The sequence below is a fragment of the Abramis brama genome, assembly GCF_963993115.1.
Source record: "Abramis brama genome assembly, chromosome: 23".
Taxonomy (NCBI): domain Eukaryota; kingdom Metazoa; phylum Chordata; class Actinopteri; order Cypriniformes; family Leuciscidae; genus Abramis; species Abramis brama.
Window position 1 is genome coordinate 3,667,092 of NC_139985.1, and position 18,988 is coordinate 3,686,079.

The 18,988-nt window shown below is 35.9% G+C and overlaps 2 protein-coding genes across 7 annotated transcripts in view; both read right to left on the reverse strand.

The window, feature by feature from the left end:
* Positions 1-564: 564 nt before the first annotated feature.
* vamp3 (vesicle-associated membrane protein 3 (cellubrevin)) lies at positions 565-12,869 on the reverse strand. The gene is made up of 5 exons (XM_084101854.1): positions 12,780-12,869; positions 8,260-8,338; positions 3,626-3,784; positions 1,764-1,815; positions 565-1,587 (listed from the first exon to the last, which is right to left on the reverse strand). Coding segments are annotated over exons 1-5 (309 nt in total). The 5' UTR covers positions 12,782-12,869; the 3' UTR covers positions 565-1,570.
* Positions 12,870-13,158: 289 nt separating this feature from the next.
* Positions 13,159-18,988, reverse strand: part of camta1b (calmodulin binding transcription activator 1b) — a 268,279-nt gene continuing 262,449 nt past the window's right edge. For all 6 annotated transcript variants that reach the window (XM_084100190.1, XM_084100192.1, XM_084100191.1 and 3 more), the window contains one exon: positions 13,159-17,934. In XM_084100190.1, coding sequence (XP_083956316.1) covers positions 17,902-17,934 — 33 coding nt within the window. In that variant the 3' untranslated portion in view covers positions 13,159-17,901. The remainder of the gene's footprint in view (positions 17,935-18,988) is intronic.

The window sequence follows — 18,988 nt, forward strand, 5'->3', positions numbered from 1 at the left end:
AATTTCTGATATCATGAATGTGATTGTTACTAGTAACAAAGCCATTTTAGATATCTGAAATAATATTGATATCAGAAATACATTCAGATATCAAAAATGAAAAATTTTACTAGTAGCAATTCAATTGTTGATAAAGAATAGACATTTCAGCTAGTGACAATTGAATTCTTGATATCAGTAATTCGCATTTTTACTAGTTACAATGTAATTATTGATATCAAAAGTTATATTTCTACTAGTAAGAAATCAATTCTTGATATCAACAATTGATTTTGAATGGCAGCCTATGGTGACATTTAACTAGTGAAAATACAATTACAGATATGAACAATTAAATTGTTGATATCAAAAATGTAATTCTTGATATCAACAATTCATATCCTGGAAATGAATAAGAGTTAAAATGGCTTGCCATAATGAACACGTTTGAATACGGTGTTTGAAATAAAAAGTGATTTGTAGCATCATCTAAAGCAATCTGATCCATGCAACCCTTGAGTAACAGCAATAAAAAGCAAGCTTCATGCTGACTTACTGAATTAAGGCTTCCGGTGAGAACTAAAGGATGTTAAATCCATTTTATTGAGCCAACTTGGGCAATTCAATACACTTAAGTTAGTAAGGCCACAGCATAGAATTGCACTTGTTTACAATTTATACACGTGAGACAAACAAAGAAATGCATACAAAAAAAAAAAGCTCAGATAAACAAACATAAAATGTTTTGGCACCGTGAGCAAGAGGTGAAGAACACACCAAAAATCAATACTACTGAAATCTGATTAAGCAAACATATTTCCAAGCAAACTATTTCTACACAAGGTGATACAACTGATGCAGTAAAATTATTAGTGAATTTAATCTTTCAAGAATATTTCAAACTTGTATATATTATAGCATTTTTTGTGCAGATATTCTGAGTGAAATCAGAGTAAAGTTCTCGGTCGTTACAGGATGGCAGTGGAGTTTGGCTACAGGCACTGATGGCACGTCTGTGGTTGTTCAGGAAAGGCTCGTGTGTCTTATTGGCACTGAAAAACTCTGACACGGCCAAAACTAGAGTGTCTGGTTACAGCCGTTCGCTAAAAGAGTCCATGAGGGGATTCATCAATGACTTGAGATGTTGGCAAATGGCTTTCACAACAAGTTTGGCCTGGTTTTTGGTCAACATGTTTTGGCCTCCAAATGATAGTGAAATGTTTCTCATATTAACATACAAGTAGGACTTTTTGTGGTTTTGGATCATGTTGTAACTTGTACACTATCTAGAGTCAGTCCTTGTCCTGTGGTTTGCACAGAAGAGTGTGTGTTAGATGTATTTGGAAATCATTAGGCATTTTGGAACTTATTCGAATCCTATTCAATTAAAAACAAAACCTAAAAAAAAAGAAGAAAAAACCCATTGAGGATAGTTTACAATATATGCTTTTGAAAATCAGCAGGTTAGAACTCATTGGAAGAGCACTCGTTCGTTCATTCATTCTTTCTCTTTTCTTTCTGAAGTTGATACTCCTTCATATCCTACTCTTTTCCTCAATTCATAACCAGTATTCATCTCTGTATTGCATCATTATGACTGCGTCCAGACTAAAAGAGGGGGGGGGGAAAGAGCAGAGATTAAAATGGATGTAGTATACTTTGTTTACGACACATTTAATTAGCACATAAATTGTTTAAAGAACACTTAACTCACAGGGACGTTTATCATTTTGTACAATTGCTGCCCCTGGAGTGAAAGAGCCTGTAAATACTGTGATACTCACTAATAATGACGATAATGATGATCACAATCACGGCTATCAAAATGGCCCACATCTGCAAAATCAACAAACAAGTATACATTGTCATTTGGTGCCTATGATGGTGCTTCCAGATCACTTATCCATTTATTTAATATATTATTTGCTACCTCAACTCTTTAATATTTAGTTTAATCTCAACTCTTTAATATTGTGTGCATATATATATATATATATATATATATTTTTTTTTTTCCATTTAAAAAAAATACTGTATGTCTTTATATTTCCTATATTTTTTAACTTTAAATGTAATGACGTTTTGGAAAAACAAAAATAAATCTCACTGTATTTTAACCACCGGCTGCATATTAGTTTCTCTGTTTTTGAGTATGAGTATTTTGAGCTTATGGAAAACAGGAAAAGTAATTCTCTGACTATATTATTTTGAATAATTATGTATTATATTTAAAGTAGGGCTGTCAAAAAAAAAAAAAAAACCCAGATTAATCCATTCCGTATTGACCTTTGAACCTGGAGCCGTTCTAGCCACCATTCGACTGTAAAATGAAGGAGGGAGACGAGAACGCGCTGGCGTTGCCTGGATCACACTGATTATGGCTTAGGCTGAAACGCGTCTGTGTGGACATGGTATAAATAAATATATGAGATATAACTAGAGAGTGCGGTTTTTCATCTTTATTGGATCATTGATTGGAACATTTACTTATAAAAAACGGCCTGATGGAAGTGTTGATCAAAATAAAGTCGTCTGCAATGTCTGAGGCAAGGAATTTGCATATCACCAGAGTTCTCCCATTTGAACGTACCACATCAATGCAAAGCATCCAGGAGTTAACGTTAATCCGAGGTACGACCTAGCACGTCCCGTGATACCAACTCTAGCAAGTCAACGTCATCTTCAAACCTTTTATTTAATAATAATAAAAGAGTTTTTGAACTTTAATGTCACTAATGCTGATTATTCATTGATTCATTTGAATTGAAATATTTAATACTTTCACAGCAAAAAAGATGTATGCGATTAATTTAGATTAATTAATCACAGAGTATGTAATTAATTAGATTAAATTTTTTAATCGATTGACAGCCCTAATTTAAATATATGTATTTGTTAATAATTATACATGTATTTATTATTTTTTTAATTATTAATTATTACTGATATTTACCCATTACAGCTAGCCTGGCAATCCAGACCTAAATCTGAAAGATGAATGGTCTGGCATCGATTAATGAAAATCAGCCAGCTCGAGGGGCGGCACCAGGCATGCATTTGAAAATCTCACTGCACGCAATTGGATAACACTACGACCAATCACAACAAGCCCCATACGCTTAGCTACCAGCAGAGCTAACTGGTAGATTAGACTCTTGGCGTATCCGGTCGGCAAATCAGAAAAAACGTCCTTCTTGCAAAGGAACGATTTGAGCGGCGTCTTCTGTTCCTCTTTTAGATAAAAAGCCAAGTCTAACTCGTTCATTGTAGCGGCCAAAGCCGTTTCAAACAACTGGTGTTCATCCATAGCCATCTTGCAATGTTTACTAATGACTTCGACGTCACAGCGCTGTCGTCTTCTGTTTAGCTCGCCTCTGGCCCGCCTATATCAGATAACCCGATGTGATTGGTGCAGCTCGGATACAAGGGCATATTTAATGAGCATCATTACTCGACACCAGAGTAAACTCGCTGAGCAGATTCAACTTGTGCTCTCGCGAGAACTCTGGATTTCCAGGGTACATTACAGCTGCATGAAGAACAAAACTTCCAATCATCTCTAAAGCCTTAATATCTATTATAAAACGTATTTAAACTAAATGAGTGTATGATATGAGTGCTGAACTCGTATGTCTCCTTGTTTTACCTTGACGTTCTTCCACCAGTACTTCCTCTTGAGTTTGGCGGCGCTGGTCTCAAACTGGGAAGCACCGGCCTGCAGGGCATCGGCCCGATCGTCCAGGTCAGAGAGCTTCTGGTCTCGCTCCAGGACCTTATCGACATTCACCCTCATGATGTCCACCACCTGGAGGGGGGAGACTGCTGTTAAAAGAGGATGAACTCTGCAAAAGTGATGCTAATGGCTGGAAAAGGTCAAGGAATCTTGCCATGTGTGTAAACACACAGCTGTCCGAACACCAGGGGAAGTTTATTAATCGATTTAATGATGCAAGACTTCTTAAAACCAGGCATGCAACAGGAGATGTACTTCGATGATCAGCGTTTCACACTAACGGCACTGAAAAAAACTAGAGCCCGACCGATATATCGGCGGGCCGATATTATCGGCCGATATTAGGCATTTTCCAAACTATCGGTATCGGCATTTATAATGGCCGATAAATGAATATTTAAAAAATAAAATAAAAGTGGACGAAACACCCTGCAACCATGTTATGAGTGTTGGTGCTGCATAGTTTGTCCACCAGAGGGCACTCTACAAGGAAGACTGCTAACATCAATGAGCTTGGAAATCACAACGAACTTATTCTGCCTAAATAAAGTAATGATTACTGTATTTATAACTAGCATATCTGTAGTTCCAGTCCCTGCATTGTAAAACTTAAGTTAGGCGCGCGAGGAGTGAACATTTAGACATAGAGAAAAAGTATCAAACATAGCCTGTGCATAAAAGTTAGCTTTTCTTTTACACGTGTGTGAAATCCAAGTGTGCGTTGCTGACTTTGTTTAGCCGCAGCATTAACGAGTCACATAATGTATTTAGTGCATCACTAAGTAGTAGATTTTAGAAGGCAGGCAGCAAAAGATGATTGAAAATGGTTTGTTGTAGCTTGATGGAATAGATGGATAGAATTAGGAGTGACCTTTGTCTTGTTTAATAATAATACATACAAATGATGATGATAATAATATCATCATCATTGATTTTTTTTAAATTATTACTGTCAATATTAATAATAATAGTTGTTGTTTTTTTGTTCAAAGGACTTTAAGTTTCATATCTTAAGTTTGTATTTTTAATATACATTATATTTATCAGAACTTTAATATATTCTGTTCTGTTGTGACAATAAAGTTAATAATAAAAAAAAAAGTTTATTTTTAAACTGCATTATCATATTATTTTAGTAAGGCTGAGGACCCTTAAATAACTACAAATAACTAATGTTAGGGAAAATCTGTTCATGTTTTGTTACGCGTTTCTGGATTTTAAAAAAAATATATATCGGCCGATATATCGGAATATCGGATTTTTAAATCACCAAATATTTGTATCGGTATCGGCCTTAAAAATCCTTTATCGGTCGGGCTCTAAAAAAAACAGACTGTCTTAACCTGACAGAATGGGAAGTTTCCAGTGACATTTGTCTGTCCACACTGAAAGTGCAGGATACAAAAACATATTTGATGTTTAATACATATAGAGCATGATTTCAGACTTTTACTGTGGGCGGAGCTCAATGTGAAATGACAAGAAGTTTTGTTGCTGGTTAGGAAAAGAAATAATCAGGACTGAAAACTAAATACACTTATCTTCTTCGAGGCAAGAATTGTCTAACTAGGTCAAGGCTAGATGAACATTTTCTCAGGATTATCCAACATTTGGGAAACCAGTCTTAACTGGTATTAATATATATTAACTTCCGCATTAACTGCTACTGAAAAATGACGATGACTCATCTTGTCTGGAGGGGCATTTTTCTACTATTGTTTTTTTTCTCCAGTCAAATACTCACACTTTATGAAACACACTTTAAACGTATGACTGTGTTTGAAGACTCAATATAAACTCTTGACTTCATAAGTTTCTATCTGTTTTCCTACTGGAATCAACAGCATTTAGTTTGTTTTACAGCATCATTTGAGACTAAAAGCACTTTGATCCGTTCACAATGGAGTAAGAGGTATGTTTTGAGTTTATTATCTGTATTTATCAAAAATAAAAAGGTCTAAAGCATGACATCCTGTTGCTCACATTCGGTTTGAACAATTCTTGCATCTTCAGCAGAAGAAATGGAAAGCATAAAAACCCCCTGCTGTAATAGAATTACATAACAGTCAATGGCAACAGCACACAAGCATCTCAGCCTCCTCACGTATGCTCTAGTGCTCCACAAACCCTGTTGCAGGATGACGGAGCTCCACCCATTGAAGAGAGACCAGCGTGTGCAGATCCATGTTTCTCTTACATAACCATAGTGACGACGGGGCGTTACATAACCAGCCGGCAGCCTATGAGCTCGACCCAGACTGAATGAAGATGTATGTTGGGAGAGGTCAACAGTCATTGAGTGCACGGAGACCTGCATATGTCCCGATATAAACTTACTCAAACTGAAATCATGAATGTGACTGCGGTGAGCAGCAGAAGAGAAGTGGAAACACAGCTGAAGGATTACACCGTGCTCTTCAGAGAGTAGACACACAGAAAAAAGAGAGATCCACAGAGTCAAAGAGAAAGTAGCACCTTCTGTATATATATATATAATTGTAATATTTATATAATTGTAATATGTGTGTGTATATATATATATATATATACACACTCACACACACACACACGTATATACATATAAACACAGCACCAGTCAAAAGAAAAAGTAAACAAGCTTGCATTTATTTGATCAAAAATACAGATTTATTTTATTGTGAAATATTACAATTTAAAACAATGGTTTTCTATTTTAATATGCTTTAAAATATAATTTATCCTTATCCTTATTATATATGATCCTTCAGAAATATATAATAATATATTATTCAGATTTATTATCAATGTTGGAAACAGTTGCTGGTTAATATTTCTTTATAACCTGTTCAGGATTCTTTGATGAATAAAAAGTTTAAAAAGAACAGCGTTTATTTAAAACAGAAATCTTTTGAAACAATATACACCACTATCGTTCAAAAGTTTCGGGTCAGTAACATTTTTTATGTTTTTGCCAAACATTCTTTTATTCAGCAAGGATGAGTTAAATTGATTTAAAAAAAAAAGTAATAGTAAAGATTTCTATTTTGAATAAATGCTGCTCTTTTAAAAATGTTATTCATTAATGAATCCTGAAAAAACAACTGTTTCCAACATTGATAATAAATCAGTATTAGAATGATTTCTGAAGGATCATGTGACACTGAAGACTGGAGTAATGATGCTGAAAATTCAGCTTTGATCACAGGAATAAATTATATTTTAAAGTATATTAAAATAGAAAACCATTATTTTAAATTGCAATAATATTTCATAATATTACTTTTTTTTACTTGATTTTTTTTTTATCAAGTAAATACAGGCTTGGACATAAGACACGTCTTTCAAAAACATAAAAAATAGTAATGTTTCCAAACTTTTGACCGGTACTGTATATGCTTAATATTTTTGCGGAAAACATAACACTTTTTTTTTTTTTTTTTTAGGATTCTTAGATTCATAGATAGTTCAAAAGAAGATTTATTTCAATTTTAAAAAATGTTTTTTAAATTTTAAAAGTCTTCACTGTCAATTGAATGCATTCTTGCAGAATAAAAGTTAATTTCTTGTAAAAACAAAATTACCATAAAAAGTCCACACCATATTAATTTGAACAAACCGGAGCGCCTAAAGGGACATGGTGATGGAAAAAATATGAGATAGGAGAAAAAAAAGTGTCAATACTTTTATGATTGCTCGCAAAAAAAGTTTTGTGCTCCCCCGAGGAACTCTGCACCGAGGGAATTGTTTCTCCAAGGACCGCAAAACATTTGTGAAAGAACGCAAATAATTTTTCACCCTTGCATAGTGGTGTGATTATAGTCAGGGTATGAAATTAACATCCTACTTTTTGGTTAGGTTTTGTAGTGTGTTCACACACCCGAGTTCAATAAACCCCCCAAAAAACCGAAGTGTGGAATGTTGGACGCTTCATGCACTCTCGCAGATTTACTGACACAGCGGAGGGGGAGGGGCATCAGAAACCGATGTTGAATGATAAAATAACTTTAGAAATTTCATACAACACACGATTGAGTACATGTTGCGTAAGTGCACTTGGAACACAACTAAAGATATGCACTTGAAAAAACATTTGATTAAATAGATTGATGAAAGAAAAGCTGTCAATGCGCATGTCTGATTAGGTGTCTGCCCTCACATTTTCTTCAGGTTTCATTGGTCTCAGTGATTTCGCAATTATTTTGTCTTACATAGTCGTATAGTGAGTAAATGTATACGTTTAAGAGTTTCTGGCAAAATTTTGAATTTAGCAGCAGGCGAAACAGTTTGTGTCATTACAAAATGTATTCAATGGTGGCGCCTAAAAACAGAAGAGTACAAACTCGCATTTTATATAATTGTAATATTGTAGTCATGTCTGACAGGGTGGAGTTTCAAGGTACAATTAAATATTCATTGTACTTTTTACTCATTGTCATTAGTTGTCCTGAAATTGTGTAACTGTTCACATCACAAAGGAACCATCCCTGAGAAGATCGAGGAAATGAAGTGGACTATTTCTAGCTGTCCATGAGGAACACTAGGAGACGGTGTCAGGTGTGTCCTCTTACCTCATCCACCTGTGCCTGTGTCTGCTGAAGCCTGCGGTTACTCCCAGCAGAACCAGAGCCATCTGCACCCGGGGCGGACCTATGACAGAGAGAGACAGAGAGAGAGAGAGACAGAGAGAGAGAGACAGAGAGAGAGAGAGAGACAGAGAGAGAGAGAGAGAGACAGAGAGAGAGACAGAGACAGAGAGAGAGAGAGAGAGAGAGAGAGAGAGACAGAGACAGACATAGAGAGAGAGAGAGAGAGACAGAGAGAGAAAGATTGACAGAGAGAGAGAGAGAGAGAGAGAGAGAGAGAGAGAGAGAGACAGAGAGAGAAAGATTGACAGAGAGAGAGAGAGAGAGAGAGAGAGAGAGAGAGAGAGAGAGAGAGAGAGAGAGAGAGAGAGAGACTCTTACATTACATTAAACAAAAACCTTTGTCAGGACAGCTGGAAAAGTCCAGGCAAACAAATGGAAAACGTACTTGAGCAGTCCGTATCAATTTTTTTAAGTGAAAAAAGCTTAGCATAACGTATTCATTACTGCCGCTAATGTGATGTGAGCTGCGTAAAGCATCTGTTAATAAGCACATAAAGGTCCTGTTATGTCATTCTAACAGAAATCTAGTGTGACAAACAGCATGTGATACTCTACTGCCACCTAGGGGCTGATAGACGACATTACTGGAGCTCGATTCAACCGGAGAACTGTTAAAACTACACACGTAAACTTAAAGTCCTGTTTTCAGGATAACACACCATACAGAGGATTTTACAAGAGGATGACAGGCGAGTTCATAAATCAAAAGTGGTGTGAAACCAAATAACAGGAACATATGTAGAAGCATTTGACTAAAGACAAAAATGGGAGGTTTAAAACACTCAAGCTCAAACGAGTGTATTAAAGCGCTAATCAAGTTAAGCGCTCTGTAAACATCCAAAGACACTGTGAACCAGTTCATAATGAAACAACATATACACACATTCAGCATGAACCACAACCTTTGATTTACAGTAGTCCCAAAAATGTCTGAACATCATTGCATTAGAAATCCAAATCTCTAATCATAATTTCTCACAATTAACCGAGTCATTTTTGCTCATTGACGTTTAATCTGGTGTCAAAGTTGAAACAGAGTTTATTTGTAAAGGTAAACTCTGAATCTCTACACAGAACACAGTCATGCGCTGTCAGGAGAAATGGGGTACTTTAGGGGTACAACAGCTCCTCACAACTGTTCTTTAACCTGTCAACTTCTAAATGGTGCATTTCAGTATCTTAAGAGTAGTGATATGTTCCCTTAAAATACTACTATGAACTTTTAGGGGTAAATAAGGCACAAAGCTGTTGTACACCTAAAGGTACAAGTTTTGCAAAAAAAAAAATTCTGAGTGTGTGTGTGAAAGGTCTCAAGCCAGGCTTTAAAGGGATGGTTTGGAGTAATTTCAACCTAGGGTCCTTTGCACCATGACCTTGAGTCAAACACCCCCCAGAAGCTTTTTTCCCTTGGTCGATCATTATTAAAGTTAGAGCTTATTTAGAGATATCAGCCGAATGGTTTAGTGCAGGCGCTAATGGATCCAAGGATGTATCTGGTAAATTACCCCACTAATAATGCCCAGAATGGTACCAAACTTCTACAGTAGTACAAGTAGGTTCTGTACTCATAAAACGAGGCATTGGAAAGTTTGTAAGTACATCAGGAGTTTATTTAAATAACACTTGCCTGATGGCTAATGCTACCGCTAACCTGGACGTCGAGGTCACTTCCGAGATTTGGGAAAAGCCCGTAAAAGTCCTGGCAGAAAGCGATGCATAAGGATGTAGTGTAACAACGCCCAGTTACAGGAATGCACTAATATTTTGTTGGTAGTGCCAGTTTGCAACAATTATTAGTTAACACTAAGTTGTCAACAGTTCGGAAAAAATAATAAAAAATGCATCGCTTTCTGCCAGGACTTTTACGGGCTTTTCCCAAATCTCGGAAGTGACCTCGACGTCCGGGTTAGCGTTAGCATAAGCCATCAGGCAAATGTTATTTAAATAAACTCCTGATGTACTTTCAAACTTTCCAATGCCTCGTTTTATGAGTACAGAACCTATTTGTCCTACTGTAGAAGTTTGGTACCATTCTGGGCATTATTAGTGGGGTAATTTACCAGATACAACCTTGGATCCATTAGCGCCTGCACTAAGCCATCCGGCTGATATCTCTAAATAAGCTCTAACTTTAATAATGTATGACTAAAGGGGAAAAAAGCTTCTGGGGGGTGTTTGACTCGAGGTCATGGTGCAAAGGACCCTAGGTTGAAATTACTCTGAACCATCGCTTTAACTGCCGTCTAATGCTGCGGATAAAGAGTGACGACTGGAAGAGAAACATCAGGACTCAATATAGAGCAAAGAAAAACACACACATTCCACACCCAGACGTGGAAGGTACCGCAAGCCTCCAGGTCATGTGACTGGCAGAACTCTCACTGCAGAGATCCTCCAGTGTAAGAAACACATGGCGCTTTCTAAATGCTGACTTATTAGAGGTGTGTAAATCAGATGTTTCATCACAATACAACCTGACATCAATCAAATATGATATTTGCGACAACTCAAAACATGCTGCGATACAATTACGATTTGATGAGATTCATGAGCCTGCAATTAATATTAAAAACCGGCTACATTTCTATCAACTCACAGATTCAAACCAAAAAATATTATGAAATTTCTGAAAAGTGCAATTCCTGTTATCCAACTGGGACATCCAGAACAATTTTTTTTGTTAAATAATATAGAATAATAAATGATTCTGAAGAACACATTATTTGATGTTTATTGATGTTAAGTCTTCAGGTTGATATAACTATATATTACCAAGTTGAGCAAAGTGTTTTTGGTATTTAAATAGTTTTTTGTTGTTGTTCGTTTACATTGATGTTAAAATGACTTTTAGATTTGTGACATTACTTTATGTAGGCTAGTGCTAAAACTGCTGTTCACTTTCAGAAGTTGTAGTGATGCTTTCTTTACCCAGAAAGAATGTGAAACATATATTGGTTATATCATTTTCAGTTTTTAAATATAATTCAAATGTATTTTACACACTTTTATTGCATCACATATCGAATATCACATTATTTAACAAGTTACTGCAGACCTATATTGCATTTTTCTTCAATATCATGCAGCCCTAGATACATCATATCATTATTTATTTGATTGATGCATCAATCCATATATGTATCATACACACCCCTGCTATTTATAGAGATATAATTTGTGCTGATGCTATAAAACTTACAAGTAATTAAACACAACTGTTTAATTTTCTGTTCTCAAACTTGATTTTCCAATTGGAAAACTATTCCAATTCTATTACATTTATTCTAAAGTTCTGTCTAAAACTGTAAACTATGCCTAGCATTAAACATAATCATGTCAATAATAACATCCAGGAAACTGGTGAGTATTGAGAGCTAATCTGACACAGACTTCAAATTAAGTCACACACACATCCTCACAGTACAATAAAGCAATAAAAGGTGAATACTTCATAACTGTTCTTTAATAAATCGATAAACAACATCATAAAGCATAACAAACCAATACTTAAAGTGCATTTAATATGATCATAACATTAAAAAAGTTTAATTTCTGATTAATTTATTGTACATTTACTAATGATCTGTTAAAAGTCATATAATGTTTTATAAAGTTCATTGGAGCAAAACAAGAATTTTTAAATTATGTGGGAAGGAAATTATTCTCAGGTAAAATCCTGAATCAACCAAGAGGTTAAAATATATATTTAAATAAATAATATATTTATCACAAATAATATACACGTAAGTTATATAAAGTTGATCATGCACTGTTTATAGTACGTCACCAAAAATATCAATCTACAACATTCAATCAAAGCATATTAACTGAACTGCAGTCAGGCTGTTGAAATTATGTGAAATCATATTTGGTGAGGCAAATTCAACTAGCCTATGCTTAGCTGCTATTTTATTAATCGTTTTATATTAAATCTCCAGATTTGCGCCGCAACTTTGATAAGCATCCGCATTTAAAAAGTCAAAAGACAATACAATTATGTAATTTAAACAACAAAGACAAATCATATATGATATTATAATGGTAAAACGTGTGTTTTCACAAACTTTGTTGTCAGAAAAAAGCGGTTAGCCGTTAGCATGATGTAACTTTAGCGGATATACAAATATATACGGTCTAAAACTCTTTAATTGACAATAAAGTTCACTATTGGCGTTATTTGCGCCGATTTCAACTAAAAAGCGACTTAAATTAAACTCCGAGAGTAAAAAAAAAGTAAAAGTAAAAAGTCAGTAAGCTAATCTGCTACGCTAACCTGTTGATTTAGCAGCATTCACACCCATTAGCACGACACACACTTTCCAAACACAGCCAGAAAGACTGATATTCATGAACATGTAAAACACGATATAACCATATAATATTAGGTACTGTATATGGAATCATTGAGCTCGTGCGAGTGATGTTGGTGTAATTTTACTTACATGTTTGTTGAGTTTATGTGTGATGTGTGAAGGCCCCGATTATACTCCAGCTGCTACTGTGAGCGCGCGAGTGTGTGTGTGCGCGTGCACACAGAAAAATTCCAGTCAAGTTGAAAGTGGCTTTTCATATTAGTATTAATATTTGTATAAATTCATACTAATAAATATGTATATATAAAAACATAGAACACTGTATAGTATATTAATTTTATTTACTGTAATAGGCTATATATAAATATAGAAATACATTTAATTATAATTGTAACATTAATGTATGATAAAACTATAGTATACTATTTATATATAATTGCTGTTTCATAGCAGAGGGAGTTTATACAAGTTACATCATAAAAACAAAGAAAAAAGGGACAGTATGAGCAACATTTCTCTTTTAAGATTTTATTTTACAGCAGAAATTATATAAAGCATTCAGAAAACATTTCCCATATTTTAAGGGCAATTCAAAATGTTTTGCATGGCTTCAGCAGCTGAATATTTATTTTTATTTTTTTAAAACATATCCAACAATTCAGTGATGCTCTCACATGCACAGTTACAAAACAAAAAAATCAAAAAAAATAAATCAAAGTAAATAAATAAAACTCACAAGAAGGACAGAAAGAGGGAGACGGCCGAGAAAACAGAACATGAGGCAAAACTCATTGGAGGAGGAAGAGGAGGAGGATACGAAGGGCACAAAGCATGAAAGAGAAAGAGAGAGAGAGATTGAGGGGGAAACAGAGGTCTAATACTAGCTTAACATGCAGAGTGTTGAAAGCCCACTGCCCTGTAAGAAATATGGGCTCATATTTTATCTTTTTTTTAATATTATCTTCATTTTAAAATGATGAAAACGTGCATTAGGGCTGGGGAATATGAAATCAATGTCCACAGACCACTGAACACCTCTCTCTGTGTACCTGTAATTGCATAAGAGGAAGTGAACTAAGCATGTCCCAATGTTTTTTTTCCCCGTTTTTTTTTTTTTTTTTTTTTTACTTATCCATATTCTTTCAACCTAAAGAGCTCAGCTAAAATCAAAGTGTTTATTGCTCTGTACTTGTAAGTGAAAAGCTTATAATCGAGTGGTTTTTCGGTTCAGTTTAAGCCTAACCTGCATTTCTGGAGTTCCAAAGAGAGGATTTAGGACATCGTACAAACTTCCAACTGCACCAGTAGTGTTTTCCCTCGTTCAGCTAAAACCTTCACGTGTGCTCATGTGTTCAACCGCCAAGAGACATCACACACACGCTTATAACGTACCAGGGCTCGGAGAGGGAATTAAACTCGGATGGTGAGCTGTACAAAGTGCATATTTCTCTTATCTGATGCAAAAATACGGAAAGCATGATCCGGTCGACGTAGATGCACGAGTACTGAGCTGTTTCATAAGAGGACGGGATCTCCCACCTTATTCTGAAGGTATTTGGCGCTGAGGTATACTTATCATGCATTCCCAATCCCATGGGGATATGGCAATACTAAATGAGCGATGATACCTGCACGAACGATGATACCTGCTCAGTTTTGGAAAAATGGTCTAAAAACTCTATAAACACACACACGGTCTGTCCTGTTCCCCGAGTGACAGTCTGTCTCTGAAAGCAGTGGTTCGTAACAAAGTGAACGTTGTAGTAATGTACATATTCCCAGTGGTTTCTCCTGTTGATTCTGAGCTGAACCTGGAGACTTAAGCTAACCTAATCTAGTCTCCATGCTAAACACCCTCTCCCTGTTTTAGCACCCTGAGTAAAACTACAAAAGGGAGGCAGATTTTTCCCTTCCCCAAGATGAACGACCCAAACAGAAAGTTACTGAGATACATATACCCGGTGATCCATAAACAGCTTTTCCTGGTGAATTCGGACTCTCGCTTATAATTTCCTGAAGTTTAATGTTGGATGAATGTGATGTGGATTAAAAGGGATGTAAAGGACCAACTCGCCAGCCAGCTTTGAAAGGAGTTGTGCTCTTGAATGCTTTCCGGACTAAATTATTACATAATGCGCCAACTTCCCCGAGCACGTCCTACTTTCCTGGCCCAGTTTAGATCAGACATGGAAAAGAGAAAGAAAAGTACACAAAATGAAAGAAATAATGAAAGCATGCATAGTCTGTTACTGGGTCACTCAAATCCGCTTTAGGACACATAATGTGAACCAAAGAGAATGAGTGGGGGACAAAATGACAGGTGCCTTTACTCTGCATCCACATTTAAGGAGTGAAAAGGGAGTTTGAGAGGAGGAAACAGACCTGGGCTCCTGTTTGGACAGTAAAACCAGCCTTTAGCGTTGCATACCATTAAAAAAAAAAGAGCAATTGGTTCATATCGACTTCTTTAGGAACACTCTCCTGATATTGGTTGAATTTTTAGGCACTTTCTATAATAATACTGATACAGAGTCTCTGAGATCACGAGGAAAATGTTTAACTTCTAAAACAATGGATCTAAATGTGGGGAATTGAAATGCAACTATAGATAAGCACCACATTCCTTTTTTCTTTTTTTTTTTAACAGGCAAAATGTGCTGGTGTAAGTTAAAATGATGCCTCTCGTCAGCTGAAATCGCTTTGGAAATTCAGGGGGTCGGTTAGTCTCAAATTTCTTCCAGGGAAATTTGTGAACCTTGTCGCGCTTGATTCCATATAGCTGACATGAGCATACAAGAACAAAAAGCACAAATCAAATCAATATGATTTTGCGTGACTCGACCATGGGGTTTTTGAATGTTGGTAGCAGCCCCCCAAGAAATGAAGGAATAAAAAATAAAGCTATGAATAAGAGTAATATGAACACATGGCAGTTGTAGATTCTGATGACAGTCGAAACGTACGTTTTTCGAGACGTTTTTATGCCCTTGATTCCTATTTCAAATGTGACACAAGCATGTAATCACGTGTGTGGGAATCGCCTGCTTGAAATAACCATTCACAACCCTCAAATCAATATCGTTTTTAATTGCATGACCTACTTTTAATCCTGCTAACTCCATCCAGTACTCATGTTGAGTTAAAGTAGATGGTAAAATGTGAGAACACTTTCTAGTCATGTTGTACAAGACAAAAACCGTGGAGACATTTCATCCTCTGTATCACAGCTGTAACTGTAGGGTGCATGAGTGAAGTTTGGTCATTCAGTACTAGTTCTCCCAATACTGTGAAAATCTGCTTCTCAAAGGAATAGCTTATTTATGTCCTGTAGAACTGGATTCTGGTCACCAGTGGTAAAAAAAACAACAAAAAACACTATTTAATTCTCGCTAACCCTGAAAAAGAAAGATCCAGTTGTGTCTGACGGATTTGTTTAGCTCTTCCGCTAAATCTACGGTTTTATCGTGAATCATGTCATGCTTCAGAGAATGTTCTGTGAAAGAACATTTCCAAGAAAGTCTTATAGTGAAGTTGCTCAAATCGTATTACAGACCATTGCCACTACATTTTATCTTTACATTATGTTCAATGTCTTAAAGTTTCATGCACATGGCTCCTTCTTCGCAACCAATATTTACAATATTTACATACAATACAACCGTACATCTTGGGTGTTCAAAGAAAACTATACAATAGATTTTTTTTAGTTTGTCTCTTAATGTGTTATAATCCAATTTATGAATAAAATACTATATATTCTTAAATACAATCCTCTTCGGAAAAAGTTTCTGGCTATCAATGTTCCTTCACCCATCTTCGATATGTACAGGGACACCTCAATAGTCAAAAATAAGGATTTTTTTTAAGCTTCTGTATAGGGACCCTTCAAAAAGTCAAGAAGTCAAGGCAATGTTCAGTGAAACTCCATGGAAAAGCTTGTGGCGGCTTTCTGGAGCTCTTTGAAATCAAACAGTAACAATGAAGAAACGTATCACAACACACACACACACACACACACACACACACGCGCGCGCACGCACGCACACACAAATGGAAGATAACCTTTGCAAATATATGTCTGGCGCTGTGGCACAATTGATAGAACAATTCACATTAAAAAAGGTCCGGAGATTATTTCAAACCTTTTAAAAGGTTTTAAGCCCACACAATTAAAAAAAAAAAAAAATACAATAAAGGCAAAAAACAATAATGCAAATAAAATAAATAACTGAACTATATAAAAATAATAGTCTTTATAACAATATATTTGGAAACAAACAGGCAACATAGGGCTAGGCTTATACGGGCTAGTTTGATGGTGCCACAATATCACCAATTTGAATGAATGAAAATAAAACACAAAACATTTACGTCAGCATGCAGGAGCGTTTCGCTCAAACACATGCACTGTATCCAGATTCAATTCAACAAACACAGGACACACAAAGTCAGGCCAGCAAAAATGACATTAAGAAAAGGACCCATAAGAAAGTCGAAAACAGTGCACACGAAACAGGTAACCCAGAGGGCTTTGCTTCAGTTCCCCAAGTTGTCGTCAGAAGTCCCCTAACCCCCATAAAGACAAAGGTAAGACACTGATATTTCAAACCCAGCATTTTTGCCCTGACCCCATCTACATTCATATGAAGGCTTCCCTTTGAATGAACGGACAGCATTTGCAAAAACAAAGATTCGTGGAGATTTCAAATACTCTGCATGCATATGGTCACTGAAATGAGGCCTTTTTTTGGTTTACATTTTCTAGGTTTTGTTCTTTTTTTTTTTCCCAAACTGATTGTTGTATTTTTTTTTCCTTTCAAAATATAAAAATGTAATCTGAAGCGCCTTCCAGCATGACGTTTTTCTGCCTTCTATGATCTGTTCGTGTCGCGTGATATTTTACAAGCGTCGTAGGAATAAAAAGCCTTTGCTCCTTGGTCTTCGTTCGTTTTTTTTCCTTTTTTTGTAATCTAAAGAAAAAAATCTATGAAGAGTGCAAAAATGCCATGAAGATAATGTCATATTTCCCCAATAGTTCATCCGTAGCGAGAAAATACACAATGCAGGAGCAGAATCAGTCACAACGCTGCTAGAGTTCAACCGTCGCATTTCCGATGATCTTCCGTGTTCCACTTCTCGTGTAATTTTAGCTTTTTTCGTAAATTGTTCGTCTCTTGTAAAAACGCAGTGAAGAGGAAGAGAACAGTCCGCTCGGAGATGTTACACTGCGACGGGGCTCTTTGCGGCGCTCTCATGTTCCTTGGCCTTTCTCAATTCTTTCGCCCTGAAAATAGACCAAAAAACAAGAGTATTGTAGGGTTAGCCTTAATAGTTCACAAGCACTCTGGGCCCTCAGAGGAATCACAGACCATTAGCCAATACACCTGCCAGTTTCGTTAGTGTATCCTCACTGGAATCAGCAAAGAACAACAAATATACCCCGCTATTAATCACAAAGACCTTTAAAGCCTCGAGGAACACAGTACACAGATACAGCGGCTTAAAAAGCATTTAGACACTTAAGTCACACTTAATGTCTGAATGTCATTGCATTAGATAACAATAAAATCAAAGCAAGATTCATTTATTTTAAAGACAGATAGTACAAGCACATACTTGGTTTGATTTTTTGCATCTAATCCAATGACATTCACACATTTTTAAGTGGGATTTAAGTGTCCAAATGTTTTTTGGCTGCTGTATAGAATAAATGTCTTTTAATAGAATTGTGGCATTTTATAAATCTGTGGGAAAAATAATTTTCTTTATCTATTTTTTACATTTAAGAGTCTACAATCAGATTACAAAGCAAACACATATTATTATTATAAATTAATAAAAACCTGGCCTTTAAATCCAAAGTACACCATCCATCTTAACACTAATATTATAGGATCATAACCTAGAAAGTGTGACAATTCATGCACAATACATCACAGAAATTACATCAAATTCTTAATGAAATATTTATATTTGTCATCATGTTATACTTCTACAGTATCCAACATTTTAAAGACATTTTAAACCCCCAAACACATCTTTAGCTCACAGTTTGACCCCCGTCCAACCCTCAGCCCCCAAATCGAGCTTATAAAAGCTGAAAGAGATGTATAAAACAGGCAGCCAGGCATTCAAGACATTTTCTCTTCCATAAAGAAAGGATTGTTATTTCAAGCATGCCCTGATAGAAGCAAGGCCTCCATATCTTTAGCATCATGCAATTGCCAAATGCACTACCCAGCAGTCCTTAGTGTTGTCATAAGCATCCTCATTACAAGAGAGATGGAGGAGACTTTTGGGAAGATAGAGGGATTGAAGGAGAGACTGAGAGAGAGAGA

What these genes read in the sequence shown, in the direction of transcription:
- vamp3 (XM_084101854.1), bottom strand. An exon ending in CACAGGCACAGGTGGATGAG is followed by an intron (nt 3,785 to 8,259) that starts GTAAGAGGACAC and finishes TCCCCCCTCCAG; the next exon opens with GTGGTGGACATCATGAGGGT. An exon ending in ACTGGTGGAAGAACGTCAAG is followed by an intron (nt 1,816 to 3,625) that starts GTAAAACAAGGA and finishes TTGATTTTGCAG; the next exon opens with ATGTGGGCCATTTTGATAGC.